General features: G+C 43.6%; 1 protein-coding gene across 3 annotated transcripts in view; it reads right to left on the bottom strand.

The window, feature by feature from the left end:
- LOC110015767 (uncharacterized) overlaps window positions 1–24,542 on the bottom strand; it is a 94,034-nt gene that overhangs the window by 49,973 nt on the left and 19,519 nt on the right. For 2 of the 3 annotated variants that reach the window (XR_013648386.1, XM_078933529.1), the window contains exons 6-15: window positions 24,189–24,232; window positions 22,269–24,072; window positions 14,683–14,859; window positions 13,574–13,747; window positions 12,928–13,101; window positions 6,503–6,622; window positions 3,699–3,777; window positions 2,949–3,147; window positions 1,018–2,809; window positions 743–916 (exon numbers count right to left, since the gene is read on the bottom strand). Coding sequence is in view for 2 of the 3 variants with exons in the window: in XM_078933529.1 (XP_078789655.1) it covers window positions 743–916; window positions 1,018–2,809; window positions 2,949–3,147; window positions 3,699–3,777; window positions 6,503–6,622; window positions 12,928–13,101; window positions 13,574–13,747; window positions 14,683–14,859; window positions 22,269–24,072; window positions 24,189–24,232 (4,737 nt within the window). In the remaining variant the exon portion in view is untranslated. Of the gene's footprint in view, window positions 1–742; window positions 917–1,013; window positions 2,810–2,948; window positions 3,148–3,698; window positions 3,778–6,502; window positions 6,623–12,927; window positions 13,102–13,573; window positions 13,748–14,682; window positions 14,860–22,268; window positions 24,073–24,188; window positions 24,233–24,542 lie in introns of those variants that run through there. The other variant, XM_078933537.1, reaches the window with a different exon arrangement.

Here is a 24,542-nt window from a genome sequence, read left to right as displayed (position 1 = left end):
GCCCACTGATTTAGATAGATATTTTGAAAAGCGTCACGTACCCCCTGCAGTACCTCCACGTACCCCCAGGGGTACGCGTACCCCCATTTGAGAACCACTGAAATAACCGGTATGAAGCCCATGAGATGACTATTGTTGTAATATTGGGCTATATAAATACAATTTAACTGTATTTAATTGAACTAAACTGTGTAATATAGGATGTCAACATATATTATGGTATTAATAAGAGGTCTGTGGTCAATATTTTTTGGATTGATTAGAAAAGTGTTGCTGTTTTTATGTGTTAAATTTGAGCACACTTGACCTGATGTTTTGTTCTTGTTTTGTTTTTTCTTAATTGTTCAAGACTGAAACAAATACACATTGTTGGTGTAAAAGTAAAAGTTGGGAAGTTATTTTAGGAAAACTTCATAAAGTCTTTTTTTTTCTTGCAATTTGATCTTATACTGAGCCACAATGTCATGAATTTAATTGACAATATGAGGTGAGGTGTTTTAATTATTAGGTTAAAAATAATTAAATTTAAAAAGTAGCTTAATCAGAATAATACACTACAAGTCACGATTACTCATCAGACAATTTTGTTTTTTGCATGACAGCACTAGATTTAATTATACTTTTATACAACTTCACTATTGTGTTGTCCCCTCAGTGATGTTCATCTTACATCTATATCAGAGAAAAACGTACAGGAACTGGACCTAAAAGTTTAATCAAACCTCATTTAATCAAACCTGACCTGAGAGTCTCCAGTTCACAGTGTGGACTCTCCAGTCCACCAGAAAGAAACTTCACTCCCGAGTCCTGCAGCATGTTGTTACTCAGGTCCATATCTCTGAGACTGGAGGACTTGGAGCTGAGAACTGAGGACAGAGCTGCACAGCTTCTCTCTGACAGGTTGCAGCCACTCAGCCTGAAGAAAACAAAGTAAGACAGCAGTTATTCTATCTTTAGTTAAAAATCTTTGATTAAATACATTTGTTCACCAATTGTGATCTTCATGAGAGTTCTTACAGAGCTTTGTTGGAGGCTTTGATCACTGGCAGCAGCCTCAAAAGAGCCTTATCTGAAGCACAGTACTTCTTCAGGTCAAACACTTCAAAATCTTTTTCTGATGACAGTAAGATGAAGACAAGAGCCGACCATTGAGCAGGAGACAGTTCATCTGTGGAGAGACGTCCTGACCTCAGGGACTGTTGGATCTCCTCCACTAGAGAACCATCATTCAGTTCATTCAGACAGTGGAACAGGTTGATGTTTTTCTCTGCAGACAGATCCTTACTGATCTTCTTCTTGATGAACTGCACTGTTTCCTGATTGGTCTGTGAGCTACTTCCTGTCCGAGTCAGCAGACCACATAGGAGACTCTGATTGGTATCAAGTAAAAGACCCAGGAGGAAGCGGAGGAACAAGTCCAGGTGTCCATTTGGACTTTGTAAGGCCTTCATCACAGCACTCTGGTAGAACTGGATAGAGCTGGGTTGTTTCAATTCAGAGATTTGTGACTGTTCCTCCTCCATGAGGTTGATTCCAGATGTAATGAAGGTCAGGTGGACATGAAAAGCAGCCAGAAACTCCTGAACACTCAGATGGATGAAGCAGAATATCTTGTCTTGGGACAGCCCTCTCTCCTCTCTGAAGATATGTGTGAACGCTCCTGAGTACACAGAGGCTGCTATGATATCAATGCCACACTCTTTCAGGTCGGATTCATAAAAGATCAGGTTGCCTTTCTGCATCTGCTCAAAAGCCAATTTTCCCAGAGACTTTATCATCTTCCTGCTCTCTGGACTCCAGTGAGGATCTGTCTCAGCTCCTCCGTCACACGTGACCTTCTTGACTTTGGCCTGAACCACCAGGAAGTGGATGTACATCTCAGTCAGGCTCTTGGGCAGCTCTCCTCCCTCTCTGCTCTTCAGCAGATACTCCAGAACTGTGGCAGTGATCCAGCAGAAGACAGGAATGTGGCACATGATGTGAAGGCTTCGAGATGTCTTGATGTGAGAGATGATCCTGCTGGCCTGCTCTTCGTCTCTGAATTTCTTCCTGAAGTACTCCTCCTTCTGTGGCTCATTGAACCCTCTGACCTCTGTCACCATATCAATACATCTAGAAGGGATCTGACTGGCTGCTGCAGGTCGTGTGGTGATCCAGAGGTGAGCAGAGGGAAGCAGGTTCCCCCTGATAAGGTTTGTCAGCAGATCAGCTACTGAGGTGGACTTTCTAGGATCATTTAGGATCCAAGTCTTGTGGAAGTCCAGAGGAAGTCGACACTCATCCAGACCATCAAAGATGAAGATAACCTGGAAGTCTTCAAAGCTGCAGATTCCTGCTTCTTTTGTTTCTGGGAAGAAGTGATGAACAAGTTCCACCAAGCTGAACTTCTCCTCTTTCAACACATTCAGCTCTCTAAAAGTGAATGGAAATATGAAGTGGATGTTCTGGTTTGCTTTGCCTTCAGCCCAGTCCAGAGTGAACTTCTGTGTTAAGACTGTTTTCCCGATGCCAGCCACTCCCTTTGTCATCACGGTTCTGATTGGTTCTTGTCTTCCAGGTGAGAGTTTAAAGAGCTCCTCCTGTCTGATGCGTGTTTCTGCTCTGACAGCTTTTCTGGATGCTGCTTCAATCTGTCTGACTTCATGTTCTTCATTCAGCTCTCCACTTCCTCCCTCTGTGACGTAAAGCTCTGTGTAGATCTCATTCAGAAGAGTTGGGTTTCCTGCTTTTGTGTTTCCCTCAAACACACTATAGAACTTCTGTTTCAGCCCTGTTTGGACTTTATGTCGACAAATTGAAGCAGAAGATCCTGAATGAAGACAACAAACAGAGTAAACCAATTCTGCTTACTTAATTAAGAATATTGGAACCAATTTAGTTTCATGTCTTGAAATATCTGTACATCTTCATTTATCAAGCTGGGGAAACATTCAGAGAAATCCTCTTACTGCTCTGCAGTTGATCAGCCAATTCCTCCCTCTTCATTCTCCTCAGGAAGGTCTCTGCGATGTTCATCAGTAACATTCTGCTGCTCCTCTGCTCTTCTTCCTCACCCTCCAGCTCCTCCTCATCGTCCCTCTGACTCAGAAGTTTCTGGATCTTCTTCAGCTCTTTCTTCACAAAAGTGACAATGTTGTCCTCCAGTAGCTGCAACAGAATACTGTTTGAATGAGCCAATCAGAGTGAAATCATGGAGCCCAACATCTGCTCCATGTTGAAAATACAGTACCAATCCACTGATCAAGAGAAATGGAGATGACTGTGAACAGAATGATTAAAAAGTAGCTTTCTTTCATAATTCGTTTTGGTATCTGACAAGTCAGTCTAACACTTCTTTTTGTTCCCATTAGCAAACTCTGGATACCAAAATGAATGTTAAAAGAGAAAATTTGGTTAACTAATTAACCCTAAAACATAAGTGAAGTAACCTTCCTGCTTAGAGCGAATTGTGGTGTTTTTATGTACACTGAGGAGGAAATGGTAATGTCTAATTCCTTGACAAGGAGGCCCCTTCCTCTAGAGTTGACATCACCTTCTGTTTGCCAGTCAGTACTAGCGTAATTTAAAAAAAAAAAACTTCTGTGGACGGTGCACAAGGACTTATCCCATAGTGATATTCCTCTGTATTTTGTATTACTTATTAATGTAACAGAGAGCTAATAATTATTTCATAGCATAACATTATTGTGCATACTGACCTGAAATATGGAGTCCTGTTGTGTTTGATGTGGCTGGGCAGACTGCCCACTGGAAGTTTCCAAGCTCTGCTGGTCCACACTGTGGAGAATCACCAGGAATGAGCTCCATTCTGTCTGTGCTAAAAGGTTTTAAACCACACTAACTGGAGTCAGGTCAGTTCACCAATTAACAGCTAGGTTGTTAAACAAAGAAGTCTGTCCACAATCTCCTCAATGTTCACACTATTAAAACTTTAACAAAATCCCTAATTCTCCATAAATACCGTTTGATGTGTATTTTGCAGAAACTGGTAAAAATTAGTCATCTAGACCAGTGATTCTTAACCACTGGGTTGCAGCCCAATCTTGACCAGTGAGTGCAAAGTAGTGGGCCGCAATAGTAAAATCTGTTCTGAATCTATGAGCCGCGGGACCTGAATACAGTCTCCCACCACCTGGTGGTAGTGATGCGTCAGTCAGGTGTTGTAGCCCGCATCAATATGTAGCATAGTTGAGTCACTAAAAATATTACGGCAACGCTACAATGACGCATAACAAAGAGACATGACCGGAGGAACTTTGAGATTTTATTTTGGAACGCACAATAGTGTACATCGCCCAACCGTTATCATTGTCTTCCTTCCCCACACTCATGGTGCAAAAAAAAAAAAAAAGTAGTAAAAACAGGATGAAGGGTGAAATAACAAAACTGCCAGATGAAATGACACACAGGCAAAAGAAACACCCACGTTCAACCCTATTTTGAACAGAGCAGTCATAGGGGATTGTATCCCATTATTCTCTGTGCTACCAGACCTTTCGGACCTGTCCATCAGAATTAAAAATACAGATCGATGATGCACCCCACTTTTCTGTGTTTGGATACACTGGTGAATCCCAATAGACAAGCTCACCAGTCAAATGACACCACAGGACCTGTCATCACATCTCATCTGTAAGTCTATTTAACCTTACAGCTGAGAATTGCATTTGGTGTGAATGAAACAAAAGAACAATAGAATTTGCATTTTTAATTTTGCAGAATCTTGAACTTTCAGTATTAAGCTATTTTCAAGTGGAAATGCATTTTAAGAAGATGAACATCGAACATGAACAGCAGTGCCATTATTTAGTACAAAATTGCTGTAAACAGGATAAAAAATGAATAAGTCTAGTAGCTGCCAGGCACATTGGTATTAACTTTTGAAAAACAAAACCATAGCCATTGCTTAATTTAAAAAATAGATGTGAATCAGATATTAATTCTGTGAACAAATTATATTGTCTGTCAAAAATAAATGACACCATTTAGTGCAAATGTGGTGTAAACAAAAATAAAACTCTCCCAAAAAAATAAAATCAAGTAGCCAGGAACTTTCCTTTAAGTTATTTAAGACATAAACTGCTTTCAAAATAAATGATCAGGGATAAAATAAATTAACTTAAAGTGCATCCAAAAGTAAACATCTTTGTGAACAAAACGTTTGGGGAAAAGCTGCATGCGATGTATGTTTAAATGTTCATGTTTTTCTGGAGAACCACAGGCTTTTAGCGTCAAGACGCCGCTCGTCTACCGCTGTTTTGAGGAGAAGGGGGGTCTAAGGGCAGGGATGCCTCTCTTTCTTCCGTTTCCATCTCAACCATAGCTCTGGTCTGGGTGTACAGTGCAGGGATCATTGTTTCAGTATTTCTTTTTTTTTTTTTAACTTGTCCTGTCCAACAGCTAGGCAAACAGATGAGAGCTGAGGGCCTCTTGTGTTGGACATATTTTATTTTAACAAGAGGGGTTATTCATCTTCAGACAAACCAAAGGTATGTCTGAATAAACCCCTTTTGTAATTGAGGCCAAACTTTATTAATTTCAATCATGTTTGAAAATCTTTGGTGTTGGACCGGACGGAAAAGGAAAGAGGGGAAGAAGAGAGAGGGACGTTAGAGAGAGGGGGGGGTAGGAGGGTGATAATAGGAGGGGAAGGGGGGTAAGACCATGAAGCAGCATAGAGCAGACAGGTTTACTGGTTGTTTATCGTTACGGTACGGTTCAAATGTAGTACAAAAAGGGCGGGGCCTGTTCTTTTAAATCTGAATCCCAGTCTGTGTACCTGGCTTGTACCACTACACTTGCTGTCTTAGGAGCACTTGTTTCCCTTTCATTGAAGTTTACAGGGATTAATTTTGGATTCTATATATATTTTTTAAAGTTGTGAGGAGTTTAAAGAACCATTCCAATGCAATTATGTGTTTTTGGTGTTTTTAATATGTCTTTGTAGCATTTTTCTCGTGATGATATGTAAAAATGTAAGAATAAAACTGCATTTTTATGAATTTCTTTACTCAAATCGGGATAGAACAGGAGCAGATAAAAACCCACAGGTTGAAAAAGGTCTCAGTTGTGACGCATCACTAAAATGGGTGGGCCAAAGTCTCCCTGCTTCGCTCTATTCTGATATGTCCACTTTCAGACAAATAGATCCATTAACTTCTTAATTTTCCTCATTTAAACTGGCATCTGGATAAAAACTGTATGGCTGGATAGCTCTGCCATTGCTCTTCATTTTTCTTTTTTTTGTTGCACTTTAAATGTTAGCTTGGGTTTGTGATGGGTTGTGAGATAGGGGGACAGTGTAAACAAAGGAATGAAGGGATATCAGTGGAGGGTTATTTTTGATGAAGCTTACTTCAGCTGAACTACAGCCGAAGACGACCAAGTCTGTCAAACCAGAAAAAGATTAGGAATAAGTGAAACTTTAACACACCAATAAAACCCAAGACAGCTTCATGCTGAAAGCTGAAATCAACTTTGATTGATAGAAACTGTTTCTTACTGTGAGTCTGAGGGTTCCGATTCCGATCTGTCAACTTGAATATTATCCTTGGATAGGTCAGTCTTTTCAATTCCATTGCTGGTTGTTGCAGACAGGACTCTCTGTGTGAAGTACTGTCCTCTGCAAACACAAACACACTCCAGTGTTGGAGAAACTTCTTTAAAATCAACAACCACTGACTGTAATGTAAATGTGAAAAATAAATTGTATTTCTGTTAAAAGGTGTAAAAGTTTGGTACAACCACACAGATTAACTCAAAAAATGTAACTCCAGTTCATACTTTAAAAACTGTTTAAAAATGTGGTTCCTGGTATTTACTACGGTAAGGTGGGAATCAAACCTTCCGATCAGTGGTCTTCTGCTGCCTCACAGCTGCCCATAGTGAAGATTAAAAACCTTCTCCTTCAAAGGCCTACCAGAACATACTCCAAGATTCTCCCTGACCCTTCTCCACCAAAGCCATTTGCCGCGATGACAGCTTTATGACAACATGTCATGCTCCTCACTAGCCTCACAATGTTATTTTAGTGCAATGCGTTCCTGTCTTCCACAAGCTTTAAACATGCAGTTTTGCCGGATCACTTAGGGATGGGATACGATTATCCAATTTTTGTTTCAGCTGGTCGAAGATTTCTTAATGGGGTTCATGTCAGGGGACATTGACGGCCACACCATATGAAGTACTCTCCATTCCTGTAACAATTCTGGCAAGATGTGGTGGAGCGTTATCATCCATGAATTGAAAGTTGGGTGTATGCTGGTAGAATTTGACATTGGTGGTGGGCTCTGTGATATCTCTGACGTAAAAACATACAAAGACTGGGCCATCTACAGTAAAAAGATTTGTTTTCTCACTGACTAGTAATGCCTGCCCAGACTGTTGCACATCCTCCACCAAAATAAACGCTGGGGACAATGTTGACCAAGACATAGAGGCTGTGACGGTATCTGATTTTTGATCACCGTGGTCATGAACCACCAGGGGGCGCGGTTTCGGGGTTAATCGCAGCCCCCCCCCCCCAAAAAAAAAAAACAAAAAAACAAAAACAAAACAAAAAGAAACACAAAATCCCCCGTGGCCGCATCAGAAATAAATACAATTACGACGTAGTATTCTTCATTAACAAATAACAGTAACAACTAACTTCTTCCTATATAACTAATAAACTAACTATATAGCCTATATTGGTGTTGCAGATTGAATGTGACTGTGTGAGCGCGCTGCGTCGTGTGTAGGACTAGGAAGAAGGTGCGCGCACACGTGTGTGTTGGGGGTGCGTGTTGATTTTTGATTCGGACCGCTCTCTAGCTGCACGCGAGTTTCACCTGTGTTCTCTGGTACAGACATCTTCTCAGAATATTATGTATTGCCCAGTAATAAACAGACTGCAGACACTTTGTCACCTTTCCAGTGGTAGCGATAGCCATGAACCCTGACACCCATGAAGAACGCAGGGCAAGAGGCTCCGCCTTTGTTTATACAGGCACGTAACGTTGTGCTGCACAAAATAATTCCCAAACAAAACATGTAGTCATATTCATCGAAATCTAACAGCGCCCATTCATGTTTGGTATTACAGAGTGAAGGAGAACAGGGGGGGTATTCCAGGAAGCATGTTTAAACTAGCCTGACTTTGAGCCTAAACTCTGGCTGAAATCCGCCTGAACTTGCTTACTCGGGGTATAAGGGTTCCAAAAGACCGGATATCAGTTGGCATAATTACGCTTGACTTGGTAACCCTGGGTTATTGCACATGCATAGCGAGTACATAAAGACATTCTCAATGGTTTGCCGATTTCCGGAGTCGCCATGGAAGAAAAAAAAGAGCGCTACACTTCAGTGAGACGGAGTCTGAGACTTTAATGACGGCATATGAAGATTATACGTCCATCAAAAAAGTAACACGGCTTGTGACGCATATATATATATAACGTATCCAATTTTCTCAACTTAAATAAATTACTTCTATTGGTAACAAGTAATTGAGTTAAATTTATTTAACCTAATTTCTTATGTCTATAAAACTCAATAATTGCTTATACAACTCAAATTTACATATTTATCTAACTAAATGTCGTATTACTCCAATTCAATTAATATTTTTTCCATCTTAATTAATTATAATTCTTGAACTCTCATATGTCTAAGATTGAGCCGGCAGATATACTCATTTGTATAACAATAAAAAGAACGAAACAATATGTGCAAAGTACATATGTTCATTTAGGAATTTTCCAACATTATCAATACAGCATTTGACTGTAAGGGTGCTATATAAACTCATCATCCTCTCCCTCCCTCTCACTCATGGTGTAAAGGCTTAAGCATAGTAGGACAAAATAACTCAGCAAAACACGGTAAAACAGCTAAACAACTAAACTCATTTGGTCAAAAACCCAAACTTAAACCCAAAACCGTCCAGACAGGGAATGGTATCCCACAATCCCTTGGAGTGCCGATCTAACAGCAGCACCAAAGTTACACCTACCTAATTGAATTAATTTCAATGAAAGTAAAATAACTGTCTGAAAACTACGAGATATTTATAAGCTGACTTAACTCAAAAAATAATTTTTTCTTAACTGAAGCAAATAATTAAGTTAGATTAAAGTAAAAAGTTTATTTTTCCAACATCCATATGTGGTCTTATCACCCTCTCACAATGTGAGGAAATTGTTTTATTATTATCATTGTGTAAATGTATTTGTGTAAATGTATGTTTACACAAATACACAGTGGGAAAAAGTATTATCTGAGCTTCTTCATCCACAAAATCATCTTCAATTGGACACGCCATACTGCTTCACCTCTCTGAAAACAAACTAACCTTCAACGAAACCTGCTCCAGACCAGGTTATGTTCAGAGCATGAGTTTCTGAAACATACCTCCATTTCTGGAACCGAAAGCTGAGGTTATCAACTTCCTTAGCCTCAAACTTACCGTGGGAGCTAGCATAACCTGCTTTCTGGAATACCTCCCAGTAATACCCCCCCCCCCCACACACACACACAAACAAAATCCTCCGGCGGGGGGCCGTGTCGCGCAGCTTGAAATGGAATTTAATACAATGGCAATTAATAATTAGAACGCAGTAAATTTGTTGTATTCCCTCGAAGACGGAAACTTCTGTTGTAGAATGAGGATGTGTGCTTCTGAAAGTACACGCCTGTGTGTGTAAAGGGAGCGGCGTGCCACGTGCAGCAGAGGCAGTGAGAGCGCGCACCGACGAGAGACAGTGAAAGGCGCGGTGGGAGAGAAGGAGAGAACAGTCTCAAAGAAAGAAGGAAAGTCTGAACACAGGACTAGCAGAAAAAGTAAATCATCAGCAAAGATGAATGTGTTTAATGTGTTTATTATAGTTCCAATCACGCACCATTTGCTGAACTTTCAACAACAACAAAAAAATGCGGTGATGCGGTCATCGTCACCCCCCTACCTAGACATATCCCTCACCTCACCTTCTCCAGCATAGCTGATGGCTATCATTTCTGTGTAATGTGACTCAACACTTATTATATATTGGGTGGTAGAACATTGTTGCATTGCCGAGGTCACATGGTTTTGTGCCCACTGATAACAGTCACGGTAAGTCTTGTTGTCAGTGGACACACTTGCAACAGTTGTCTGGCATTCAGGTCAAAGCAGTGGAATCAGTTGGGAATTATTTGTTTGGAAACCCTAACACCCTTCACATCTCAAAAAACAGGCTTGTGGCTGTGTCGCATTTGTAAAACAATGTCTGAGTGCATAGGTCCTTGGGTACTAGTCATTGTTGTGGTCTTTCACTTGCAGGGCTCCACTCTTGGGTCTGTCACAAAGTCTGCCAGTATTTCTGTGCCCTGATGAAGGTCTTCTGATGACACTTTGCGACATACCAATTTCACCTGCAACAGTGGCTGCCTACTATTAAAGGGTGGGCACGCCATGGCGCTGAACATTCATTAAACAATGTTGTGTGTTTATGGCTGTTTGAATGTTTAACTTGAAATGACTTACTGGCAAAAAGCAGCTTTTCATAGTCACAGAATGTTGAAATTGATGTAAAAAAAAATGTGTCTTGAAGATTTTATTTTGTTTTGACTCCAATAAGTAGGGCACACTGTATACAATGAGACATTATGTGGAAAACACAAAATAAGGTAAGTCCATCCCCCCAGTACAATTACCTTCTTGTCCCAAAAATCTGTGAAGTGAAACAAACACTATATGTGACATCCACTGAGTTTTTCACAATATACCTAACTTATTGTAGTAGTGTATTTTCACCAGGGGAAATCTGTCTGAAAGTTTTAGTGAGCATTTGTGCATATTTAAGGGATTAGATCTGGGTCTAAAGTTGGAGAAAGGGAGCTATATTAAAAATAAACGTGACCAAAATAGTGCCCTTCGACCACTTTATAGTGCCTTATGGGCTACATTTCTTGCCTCAGTTGCTATTACCTTATGCCAAAAAAAAAGAGCATGTTTGGAAAACACATGTTTTAGAGCAGGGGTGTCCAACTCATTTTCACTGAGGGCCATATCAGCATAGTGTCTGTCCTCAAAGGGCCAGATATAACTAATACATGTAACTAAAGGTAATGAAAAATAAATGTAACTACTCCTTAATGTTAAATAACTCATTATTTATTATAACTTTTAAAAGTGACAATTACAGTTGCATAGAAAACATATGTTTGCTTGTTCCTTTAGCATAAATCCTTTTAAATTAGATTCTGTCAGGTTAGGTTATTTGGACAGTGTTTATGTCCTAATGTATAGTTGCCCAATCCGATATTTCAAGTCCAATTCCCCCAGATATGAATAAATACACACCAATTTTTATTTTTTACTCTAAGAAATTAAAAACGTTTATGCTCTTTCGGGCCACATACAATGACACGGAGGGCCACATTTGGCCCGCGGGCCTTGAGTTTGACACGTGTGTTTTAGAGAGTAAAAACACAGAATTTTGTTTGGCTCTGTACAATGCTTCGGTAAATGCTGTGTTTTTCAACCTTTTCTGAGCCACGGCACACTTTAACCTTAAAAAAAATCCCGCGGCACACCAGCATCCAAAAATTTAAAAAAAGAAGGATAAACTCATAGTCTGTATTGATCTACAGCCCCTCCACAATCTCACATGCATTTTTGAGATAATTGTTGCAGAAAAAGCTGGAAACTGCAGCTGTTTTTTTCTAAAAGATTCAGTAAAAGTTAAGTTAGAAGATTTAAAAATAGTTTGATGTGTGTTCGTTGGTTTCAAGACGTCTAACGACAGATCTCCTTGTGCCCTGTCACTCTCACAACCCAATGCATCATGGGAGATGTAGTGCATAAAACGGCCGGAGATCGGTTTTCGGAGCTTCATGTTTTGTTCACTTGTTCCACGGTCTGATACCGGATTCTGTGGAAAGCTACAGCGCAAAAGATGAGCTTTAGCTGGTATTTTTGTTAGAACTGAGCGACTTTACGAGCTAAATCGGGACAAGGAAGTGAAGACTTTAACCACTTCTGATTGGTCAGACTGATGACATGTGATTAAGCCCCTCAAGAATGATTGGTGGAGACAGTCAAAGGGACGGGACTTTTCCCAAATACAGCCGGAGCTGCAGCTGAATCGCGGTACGGTCATTCTTATCAAAATGTCTTTAATAAAATAAAATAAACGCAAAGAAAAAGTATTTTACGATCTTTTATATTCCTAACTCCTCAGTGTTTTATCAGGGCCTGTTTGGATGAACACAGAGCTGAAATCCTGGAGATGGGAAATGTTTTTAGATCAGTTAATGAGGGCAATTTTCCACGGCACACTTGACCATCTCCCACGGCACACTAGTGTGCCGCGGCACACTGGTTGAAAAACACTGGGTAAATGCACACATTGACAAGGTCAACAGTCCTCCAGGCTTAATATGGCTTAATTTTTGCCAAATGTTGGCAAATATTTGTCCTACCGCGGCCGTGGTGCAGCGGTAGGGCGGTCGACCCATGATAGTAAGATTGCAGGTTCGATTCCCGCCTTGCACGCCCATGAGTCGAAGTATCCTTGGGCAAGACACTGAACCCCACCTTGCCTCTGGTGGTAGGCGGGCGCCTGTGTTTGGCAGCGGAGCAGCCACCAGTGTGTGAATGTGTGTGTGACTGGGTGAATGGGTCTGTGACTGTAAGGCGCTTTGTCCTTGTAGGAAGAAAGGCGCTATATAAGTATACGCCATTTACCATTTACCATTTTTCACTTAAACATCACAGCTGAGAAAACTCTACTTAAGTGAAGAAAATCAGAGGAGATGATGTGATGAAGATTGAGAACAAGAAAGACAATTGCAACACTCCCTGTCTGTGTCGACTAACCCTCCCCCCCAAAAAAAACATAAAAAGAAAAAGTTGCGTGGGTCAGAAATCAACGAGTTTCAGTTCTCTGACAAGAAAAGAAAACTGACCTCAGAATCTGCAGCTTGCAGTGTGGACTCTCCACCAGATCCTGAAGCTGTTGAACATTTGTTTCCTGCAGGTAGTTGTACCTCATATCCAATTCTGTCAGGTGGGATGGGTTGGACTTCAGAGCTGAGACCAGAGCTTCACAGCTACTTTCTGACAGATTGCAGTTTTTAAGTCTGAATCAGGAACAAAAACTTGAGTTTAAAGACAAAGGGTATATATTTGTCATTCTTTAGTTCACAATCTTCCTTCCAAATTCTTCAGATCTTCAACTAATTTTACAGACACAGGATGGTCAAAGTAATAAAACTTATTTGATACAAATTATTTCAGTTTTAGCTGTTTACGTGTTTGTGTTTTTTGTCTTTCTAGTTGAATTAAAAATTTGAGAAACAATGAAAAAAAAATCCAGAGTAAGAACTGAACTGCTAGAGATTAAACCTATTTGTTTTTGTTTAGTCATTTCCAGACCTCTTGAAAGTAAAGAGACAACACCATGGTGCACACATTCTCTAGAATTTCACTAGACAATCCGGCTTTGCAGCAGTGAAATGACACCTCTTCAGAAAATATCACAAAGAAACTTCAGAAAGTTCTTCACCCTGTATGTTCTTCTCATTCTTCAGTGAGTTCAGCTTTTTTACTGACCTAAGAGTCTGCAGTTTGCAGTCTGGACTCTCCAGAAAACCACACAGATGAAGAAATCCTGAGTCCTGCAGGTTGTTGTGGCTCAGGTCCAGTTCTGTCAGTTTGGACGGGTTGGACTTTAGAGCTGAGCCAAGAGTTTTACAGCCTTCTTCTGACAAACTGCAGACCTTTAGCCTGAAAGCAGACAGAAAAAAATGTGTGAATGGTGTGAAGTGGATCAGGTGTGTTCAGGTCTTCAATGTGCAGCTCAGCCTCTCTGTGTATGAATGTGTCTGACAACAATCAGAGTGCAGAGTTCTAATGATTGTCCTGACAGTACTAACTGTGAAGAGTAGTCTTGTGAACACAGGTCCACTTCAAGACATGACTTACCAACTTCAGCTGACTCCAACCTGAGCTTTAGCAGTCTGACTGACTCTAATCTAGTGGATGTATAAAGGAAATTTCCTCTGTGAGGTTCTCAGAATGTTCCCATCACAGACCTGCAGGTCATCTGTGCTCACACTTATGTACGCACAAAATGTTTGTATGTACTCACATACTCACAAGCACTGATGTGTCCGATTTGAACTTGGCTTTTGAACGCTTTTAGGCAGGTTTGATCAGGATGACTAGTTTGAGTTCCTGTTTCTTTTATGATACTTTAAACTCAATTGCTCTTCAAAGCATGAAATATGTTAAATCTTTGGAAAATCCTAAAATTCTTGAACCCTAATCTTTCAGTTTCAGTGAGGAACAGCAAAAGAAGATGTTCTGACCTTTTTTTATTTTTTTATTTATTTGAATTAGGACAATAAAACAATGTTTCAGCAGCTGCTTTAACATAAATATGCCAGAATTAGCACAGGAGCTAAATTTCATCTGTTGTCCTAGGACAGGATAAAAATATCAACAATTACATTTACAACACAATGAAATAGCACAATATTAGAGGTAAAAATATTTACAAAGGTTATTACAATAAAAAGCAAGTCTAAAAATTCCAAGACAGTCACAGAAAAACAACAATAACTAATGTTTGCAGGACTGGTTTGTTTTTAGCCATCGTTTAAGAGCTGTTTGGAAGGTAGGGTAGTTTTCCCAGTTCCTAATGTGCTGTGGCAGCGTACCTCAGAGTCTGCACTCTGCAGTTTGGATTCTCCAGTCCAGAAGACAGAACCTTAATGGACGAATGTTGGAGGTGGTTATAGCTCAGGTCTAGTTCTGTGAGATGGGATGGGTTGGACTTCAGAGCGGAGTTCACTACTTCATAGTCAGACTCTGAGAGTCCACATGATTCTCCAAGTCTGTAAAGAGAAACAAAGACTGAAACAGGTGATATTCTGTTGATGACAGGTGTGATGTTCAAGTTGGGCACTTTGTTTTGTTTTTTTGTCAGGATTCACACCCCCTGGTCCTGCAGCTATTAGCAGATGCACCTCACCTGTGCACACTGCTATTTAAGACATGTGTGCTCCACTCTTGTTAACAGATAGTGGTCAATTGTCTTGCTTTATCTATAGTACCTATTTTGCTAGTATTCTGCACCCTTTTAAACGCTCACGTCTTAGACCTTCGGACCCGCTTCTCGCCCTCCGGTATCTCTGCTTCAGATCTGCCTACCCACTGTGCCTCTGACCAACGGCTGTGTCTTCTGTTTTAAATCTTTTCCTGCCCTTAATGGATTCTTCCACCTTTGCTGATGAGACTGATGCTGTTCAATCTCTCGGGTCCTGAGCTTTGTTTTTGGATTGTGAGGAGTACCGTTAAGTTTCCCTCCACTGTTTTTCTTTTGCATTTACTCAGCCATCTGACTGCATCTCTCTCACAAAAATGCTCTCAGACACCCTCTACTGTCTTGAGAACTTTGTGACTGATTAAATAAACTGCTACTTTCTCAACCCTGAGTCACTGCGTCTCCAAATCTCACACCTTTCTCAATCCCAACTCATTGGTTTTACAAATCTGACACATTTATTAAGAATTATTCTTCATCATTAAAGATTCCCCTCATCAGTCTCTCTTAAACCTTCATATTTGTGCTACTTTCATCTGCCACTAAACGTGGGAAGGAGAAGCTTCATGGAGCTTCCTGCTGTCTTTAGTTTGTCAAGAATCTGTGGCCTTGTCTATACCTCAAAATTCACTGCAGAATATCTGAACCACAAAAACTGTGAAGATGATTGAATGTTAACAGTTTTTTATTTTTTATGTTTACTGGTAAACAGAGAATAAGTTTAATTTGTTTTTTAAAAGCTGACTTTTTATAGAGGGTTGGGCTGTTTTCATAAACATTTTAATGTCTTCTTTTTTTCTGCTCTGAATTTGTAAACAACTTTATCCTCCTATTCTGTTGCAGAACTTTTAATCCAGTTTTATCCTCAAATCCTGAAGGCAGAACATTTAAGAAGGTTCTCTTGGTGGAAAGAGAGAAAAGTGTTTTTTTCTAAAAAAGAAAAACATGAAAACTATACTTTATGACAGGTTTATTCGTATAGAATTGAAAACACCTCCCATCGGGGGGGGGGGGGGGGGGGGGGGGGAATTGTAGGTTTAGAAGATCACAATGTCTAGAAGGAAAATTTAAAGGTTCTATATCATGCTATTCTAAGCCTTTCCGGGTAAACCATATACCTTTAGTACACTCAAGAATTTTTTTTTATGAAATAGACGTTACTTTTTCAAGCTCATTTCCCTACACAGAAGTGAGTCGACTTGATCACTGAGGCACCGCCTTTCACTCCCTGTGGGTGCTATCCATTTCATGATGTCAGCCGAAAGCTGGCCTCGGCAGCGTTTCTGCATTTTGCACATAAAAATAAACATCCAACTTTTGCAAAGATGGATGTGCCTATTGTGCATATTAACTAAAAGCGTTTTGCCAATGACTGCTAGCTCCACAGAGAAAGTGTTTGTGTGTGTGGGTTAGCCCGGGGGTGGTGCTGGCAGCACAGACTTGGAATGGGCTGTTTTCCACTTGTCTATGTCACAATAAGAGGAGCGACAAATTTTTGTGAATTGAGATGGGCTGGTACTCGGAGATGACTGAAATTAGCAAACTACCGCTTTAGGGGTATTTTTCATGAGGAAATTACATAACACACTTAAAAGCTCAAAAAAGGTTGATTTTAGTTCATTTTTGATATAGGCCTTTAATATCAATCAAAGTGGCTTAACAGTTTTGACATCTAGGAGTTGTGTTACCAAAAGCATTTAGTACTATTCAAAAATATTTTGACAAAATTCATTAGCATATGTATGAATGTTTGGCTTCAATGAAATTTATCGTAGAGAAACTGCATGAACTTGTTTCTGTCTAAAGGATTTTGCTTCAAATGAGCTTTTTTTCTGTTAATATCAAACACTAGCTGGCCTTCTGAAATCAAGAATCAGAAGGAAACCCTGAATTTAGACTAAATGAATACACAATTTCTAAAAAGCAGTTTCAGAACCAGGACCACTTATTGTGATTGATAGATCCATGATATTTGCTTGAAAAAGAAACTCCTGCATTAGTTGAGTTCAGGCTCAAGAGCCATTTATTTCTCCAGGAGATCCTTCATTCATTTTTCATTTTCTTAACCGTTTTATCCCTTTCGGGGTCACGGGGCTGCTGGAGCCTATCCCGGCCACTTGTGGGCGAAGGCAGGGGGGACACCCTGAACAAGTCGCCAGTTTGTTGCAGGGTAGAATGTCCTCACTCACACACCCATTCACTCCCGCACTCACACCTAGGGTCAATTTAGAGTTGCCAATTAACCTATGAAGCATGTTTTTGGATGGTGGGAGGAAGCCGGAGAGAACTCACGCATGCACGGGGAGAACATGCAAACTCCACACAGAAAGGTCCCCCACTGATGTTTCACGTTGTTTTTCACGTCCCCCAGCCGGGACTTGAACCGGGGGCCTTCTTGCTGTGAGGCAAGAGCGCTAACCACTGCGCCACCGTGCAGCCCTCCAGGAGATCCCAACAAAGCAAAAGTTCCACTTCTGAATTTATATTGAAACTTAATGATGATATGTGAAATGGTGGGGTCTGCTGTTGGGAAAGGGTTTGAGATGCTTGATCAGTTCGGGTGTTAATTGAGACAATAATGGGCAGCTCTAGCTGGTCGAGAGCCAATTCTCTGTCAGTCCCGGTTCAGAGCTCATGCTGGGCGTGGGAAATTGGATTTGCCGCTGGGACTGGTACCTACTTGGCCACCATTCTTTTTTGTGGGGTTGGTGGATTATGCCTGGGGAGTTGGCTTTCATTGCAATGCGTCAACATGGCAAGAAAGGCCGGGGACCCAATGTTTGGTGTGGTTGACAGATGGATGTTTCAAACAAACTTGAAGTCAGTCTGGACGCAATCCCTGAACTCCTGTTCTTCCTCACATGACAATTCATTAAGCTGTTGGGGGGTACATTTGCAATACATTTTGGGGGTTTGGTTGCTTGGCAGTGGTTCTTACTTCCTTGGTAGCCATTATGCTCTCTCCCCTCTCGGTTTCAATCACACATCAAATATGCATAGTTCTTTTTATAGGAGTGCTTAGACATCACTGCAAAAAAGTAGGTAGCTTTACAGTATCCTGCCTACCAATTTTTACTGCACTTTTTTTCGACACATTCACCACACTGCACACACTTTACACATGCTCTCTGTGTACACATCGTCAATGTTTCTTTTTGCTTGTTCAAAAGTTTGAAAATCTTGAAATCTGAGTCTACTTTGCATGAGAGAGGCCTGGCTGATCCAGGATAATTAGCTTGTGTCTTCTACAGCCGATAACAGAATTTGACTGTTCCTTACTCAGTTTAAGTTTCCATACATCTGTTTTTTTTTTTTTTCAGTTTATGACCGGGTTTCAAAGCGTGACATTGATCGTCATCTTTTTGGTTTAATTGGTTGATCTCACTCTTGACTATAATCCCACAAAATTCCTAACTTTGTGCAAAATTTCCTTTAAAATAGCTGCTGGTTTGAGGGCAAAAGGTAGTAACACCATATATTGATTTGGATTTTTTATTTCTGTTGTTTAATGAACTTTCAATCTTTGTAATCTAATTACTCCATAAATAGATTGAAAAGTCAACATAATACTTCGTCACTGAAGTAATCAATAATTAATACTCCAAAATGGAGCCACCAGTGATCTGGTTTAAGGGCAGTTATCTCGTTCACAGAATCATAATGGTTTGGTTAAATTTCCTAGAACTGATCTTTTGTGTTTACTGATCTAATGATTGAGTTAGAATTACATGTGTGGCTGCAAACCATTTAATGTGGCAAATGTGCAAAACAACAACTTGGGTAAAGTAAAAAATAAAATAGCCTTTATCTATGCATGTCTTCTTGAAGCTCTTTGGGTGGACCTGGCTAAGAAAAAGCAGTAGAACCATAGTGTACTTTGCAATTGTTATTTAATAGCTCTTTTAGAGACCAGCTTTGATTTTTTTTCTTTGAGTTTTTTTTTTGACAACTTCTCCTTTAGACAGTGTCATGGTGCAGGGTGGCTTGAGAGCCGGTTGGACCCAGACGCAGAGGCGGAGGCATGAGGATCAGGGGCAAAGGGGTTTAATGCGAAACACAAACGAAAAGCGCTGCAGAGCAGGATCTCAGAACTGAAACATAACTCACTGTGACGTGGCAAGAGAACAAGGAACTTGGCATGACAAGACGAGAACACCAGAACAGGAACACTAATGGACCAACACAGGAGGAAGGCAGAGACAAGACTTAAATACAGACAGGGCAGACAAGACACAGGTGGACACGATCAGGGCTGATGGGGACCAAAGGAAGTAAAACTCAAGAAAACAGACAAGACAGGAGACTTTCAAAATAAAACAGGAAACAGAAACAAGACAGAACAAGGACCAAAAACAAGACAAGTTCAAATCATGACAGTACCCCCCCCTCAAGGAACCGCTCCGAGGTTCCAAAAGTCACATGAGGGGGGGGCCCCGGAGGACAAACCTCGACGGGCACAAGAGTCCAGAGGACGGCCGGGGGTCCGAGCGGTCCGGCGAGGCAGGTCCGGAGGACGGCCGGGGGGCCGAGCGGTCCGGCGAGGCAGGTCCGGAGGACGGCCGGGGGGCCGAGCGGTCCGGCGAGGCAGGTCCGGAGGACGGCCGGGGGGCCGAGCGGTCCGGCGAGGCAGGTCCGGAGGACGGCCGGGGGGCCGCGCGGTCCGGCGAGGCAGGTCCGGAGGACGGCCGGGGGGCCGCGCGGTCCGGCGAGGCAGGTCCGGAGGACGGCCGGGGGGCCGCGCGGTCCGGCGAGGCAGGTCCGGAGGACGGCCGGGGGGCCGCGCGGTCCGGCGAGGCAGGTCCGGAGGACGGCCGGGGGGCCGCGCGGTCCGGCGAGGCAGGTCCGGAGGACGGCCGGGGGGCCGCGCGGTCCGGCGAGGCAGGTCCGGCATGAGAGGCTTGGAGGCGTCGTCAGGCGTGGAGGCGTCGTCAGGCTTGGAGGCGTCGTCAGGCTTGGAGGCGTCGTCAGGCGTGGAGGCGTCGTCAGGCGTGGAGGCGTCGTCAGGCGTGGAGGCGTCGTCAGGCGTGGAGGCGTCGTCAGGCGTGGAGGCGTCGTCAGGCGTGGAGGCGTCGTCAGGCGTGGAGGCGTCGTCAGGCGTGGAGGCGTCGTCAGGCATGGAGTCAGGCGTGGAGTCAGGCATGGAGTCAGGCATGGAGTCAGGCATGGAGTCAGGCATGGAGTCAGGCATGGAGTCAGGCATGGAGTCAGGCATGGAGTCAGGCATGGAGTCAGGCATGGAGTCAGGCATGGAGTCAGGCATGGAGTCAGGCATGGAGTCAGGCATGGAGTCAGGCATGGAGTCAGGCATGGAGTCAGGCATGGAGTCAGGCATGGAGTCAGGCATGGAGTCAGGCATGGAGTCAGGCATGGAGTCAGGCATGGAGTCAGGCATGGAGTCAGGCATGGAGTCAGGCATGGAGTCAGGCATGGAGTCAGGCATGGAGTCAGGCATGGAGTCAGGCATGGAGTCAGGCATGGAGTCAGGCATGGAGTCAGGCATGGAGTCAGGCATGGAGTCAGGCATGGAGTCAGGCATGGAGTCAGGCATGGAGTCAGGCATGGAGTCAGGCATGGAGTCAGGCATGGAGTCAGGCGGGTCGGGCCAGCAGTCAGGCTCTGGCGGGTCGGGCCAGCAGTCAGGCTCTGGCGGGTCGGGCCAGCAGTCAGGCTCTGGCGGGTCGGGCCAGCAGTCAGGCTCTGGCGGGTCGGGCCAGCAGTCAGGCTCTGGCGGGTCGGGCCAGCAGTCAGGCTCTGGCGGGTCGGGCCAGCAGTCAGGCTCTGGCGGGTCGGGCCAGCAGTCAGGCTCTGGCGGGTCGGGCCAGCAGTCAGGCTCTGGCGGGTCGGGCCAGCAGTCAGGCTCTGGCGGGTCGGGCCAGCAGTCAGGCTCTGGCGGGTCGGGCCAGCAGTCAGGCTCTGGCGGGTCGGGCCAGCAGTCAGGCTCTGGCGGGTCAGGCGTGGAGCCGAGCTCAGGCGGGTCAGGCGTGGAGCCGGAAGTGGGGACCGGTCGGGGTTCCGGCGGAACCCCCCTGGAAGCCGGGACGGGTCGGGGCGCAGGCGGCACCCCCCTGGAAGCCGGGACGGGTCGGGGCGCAGGCGGCAACCCCCTGGAAGCCGGGACGGGTCGGGGTGCAGGCGGCAACCCCCTGGAAGCCGGGACGGGTCGGGGTGCAGGCGGCAACCCCCTGGGAGCCGGGACGGGTCGGGGTGCAGGCGGCAACCCCCTGGGAGCCGGGGTGGGTCGGGGTGCGTCCGGGACCACCACTGAACGTGGTTGTGGTGCATCCGGGACCACCACCGGAACATGACGGGGATGGGGTGCATCTGGCACCACCACTGGAAAGCGATGTGGTGCGTGCCGGACCACCTCTGGAACAGGAAGGGGACGGCGGGGACGACGGCGACGACCCCCCCTCAGGGCAAGACGGCTCCCTGTGAAGTCCAGGTGGCTCCCACTCCAGGCATACGAGGCAAACTGGGCCTGGTCAAAAACCCAGTAAGACCTCGTGCGCTCGGCTTCCTGACAATAAGCCTCTAGGAGCTGCATGTCCCGCTCTGCTGGGTCCAAAAAATATGGTTGGTCCATTCTGTCATGGTGCAGGGTGGCTTGAGAGCCGGTTGGACCCAGACGCAGAGGCGGAGGCATGAGGATCAGGGGCAAAGGGGTTTAATGCGAAACACAAACGAAAAGCGCTGCAGAGCAGGATCTCAGAACTGAAACATAACTCACTGTGACGTGGCAAGAGAACAAGGAACTTGGCATGACAAGACGAGAACACCAGAACAGGAACACTAATGGACCAACACAGGAGGAAGGCAGAGACAAGACTTAAATACAGACAGGGCAGACAAGACACAGGTGGACACGATCAGGGCTGATGGGGACCAAAGGAAGTAAAACTCAAGAAAACAGACAAGACAGGAGACTTTCAAAATAAAACAGGAAACAGAAACAAGACAGAACAAGGACCAAAAACAAGACAAGTTCAAATCATGACAGACAGATTCTTATTTGATTTATTTTTTATCATTGCTTTTGGTTTCATAATTTAAAGTAACTGAAGAAAATCTGAGATGATGCCAGAATCATGTGAAATTTTGAACAAAGAGGTGGAGCTTTGTTTTAGACTAAGGAGAAGGCTGGAGGATGAATGTTGAATGAATATTAATCTGATATATCATGAAATATACTTGTGGACTCACATGAACTTTCTGCAGTTCCTCACAGCTGGTATCAGTCTCCTTTTACCCTCGTCTGATGTGTTGTACTGGTTCAGGTCCAGTTTCTCCAGAGCCTCCTCTGACATCTGCAGAGTGTAGGCCAGAGCTGAGCAGTGGATCTCTGACAATTTCTTATTTGACTTGTTCTCCGAATTTAAGAACTCTTGAATCTCCTGATAAACCAAGAGGTCCTTCATCTCCATCAGACAGTGATAGATGTTGATGCTTCTGTCTGGAGAGACTTTTTTACTGCTGATCGTCTTCAGGTTGTTAATGGCTCTCTGGATCGTTCCTGGGTTATTCTCTGTTTGACCCAGCAGGCTTCCTACGAGTCTCTGGTTGGATTCCACAGTTAGGCCATGAAGGAAGCGGACAAACAGGTCCAAATGTCCAGTTCTACTCTGCAGTGATTTCTCCATGACTCTTTTCAGAAACTCATCCAGGGATGGGTGCTTCATGTCACACATCAGGAAGTCCTCAATTATCTTTACCTTTCTGTTGGAGTAACAGTGGAACATGTAGACTGCAGCCAGAAACTCCTGAACACTCAGATGAACAAAGCTGTAGACTGGTTTCTGGAAGATCTCACACTCTCTTCTGAAGATCTCAGTACAAACTCCGGAGTACACTGAGGCCTCTGTGACATCCAGACCACAGTGCAGTAGGTCTTCTTGGTAGAACATGATGTTTCCTTTCTCCAGATGTTCAAATCCGAGCCTCCCCAACTTCAGAAGAACTTCCCTATCAGCCTTTGTCTGCGCTTGTGGACTTGTCTCATGTTCCTGCTGGTACTTGTTCTTCTTTCTCTTTGTCTGTACTATCAGGAAGTGTGAGTACATGTCAGTCAGAGTGGTGGGCAGCTCTCTTCTCTGCTCTGTGGTCAGCATGTTCCCCAGAACCACAGCAGTGATCCAGCAGAAGACTGGAACTTCACACATTATGTAGAGGGACATGGAGCCCTTGATATGGGATATGATTCTGCTGGACAGCTCTTCATCTGGGAATCTCCTTCTGAAGAACTCCTCCTTCTGAGCATCATTGAAGCCTCGTACTTCTGTCAGTCTGTCCACACATGAAGGAGGGATCTGATTGGCTGCTCCAGGTCTGGAAGTGACCCAGACCAGAGCGGAGGGCAGCAGATGTCCCTGGATGAGGTTAATGAGCAGCACATTGACTGAGGACTTCTGTGTGACATCAGACACCACCTGACTGTTGTTAAAGTCCAGTGAAAGCCTGCTTTCATCCAGACCATCAAAGATGAACAGAAGTTTGCAGACAGACAGCTGTTCTACTGGGATCCTGTGTAGTGTTGGATAGAAAAGTTGGATCAGAGTGAGAAGACTGTGCTGCTCATCTCTGATCAAGTTCATCTCCCTGAACGAAACAGGAACCACAGCACTGATGTCTTGGTTCTCCAAGCCCTCAGCCCAGTTCAGAGTAAACTTCTGCACCAAGAAGCTTTTTCCAGCTCCAGCAACTCCGTTGGTCAGAACCACTCTAATGGATCTGTGTTGGTCAGGTAAGACTTTGAAGATGTCTAAGATCTTGACTACAGTGTTGTGGAACTTGTTGTGTGTGGAGGTTTTCTCCAACTGAGTCCCCTCATGTTGGGTGTGAACCTCCTCTCTTAGTCCTTCTGTGATGTAGAGCTCAGTGTAGACCCTGTTGAAGTATCTTCCGGCTTCTTCAGTTCCTTCAGCAACATTTTCATTTCTCCTTCTCAGACTGGTCTGATGTTGAACAAGAAACTCCTCCAGAGTTACATCTGCTGAGGGTGCAAAGAAGGCTAAGGTTGGAGAAAAAAAGTTTTTCAGGTGCTGTGTTTTTCAACAAACGTTTTCAGAAGAGCCCATAAGCGAACAGATGTTTATGTTAACTTTGCATACTTCTGCTACAACTCACCAGTTCTGTGTCTTTCTACTGATTGTGGGCCACTCATCATCTCTCTGTCAACACAAAGGAGAAAGAAAAAAGGGAGTCAGTTGAAATTAGCAGACTAATTCTGGATCAGAGAAGTCTGGCTTCTTTAGATCAACATCCAACTTTTGTTGTCTGTGATTCTGAGCTCTGCGTCATAGCTTTTCATTTTTCTTTTATCTTTTTCTCTTTTTTTACTCCTAACAGTTTCTCTTGTGTTTTAGATTCTTTTTATGTCTTTTTTACATCACTAAACACTGATTCCAGCTCAGTAACATGGTACGCTATCCTGCTGGAAGTAGCCATCACAAGATGGGTACACTGTGATCATAAAGGGAT

Source organism: Oryzias latipes, chromosome 2 (assembly GCF_053564925.1).
Source record: "Oryzias latipes strain Hd-rR chromosome 2, Olatipes_Hd-rR_3.1".
NCBI lineage: Eukaryota > Metazoa > Chordata > Actinopteri > Beloniformes > Adrianichthyidae > Oryzias > Oryzias latipes.
This window is presented reverse-complemented; position numbering and strand designations above follow the sequence as displayed.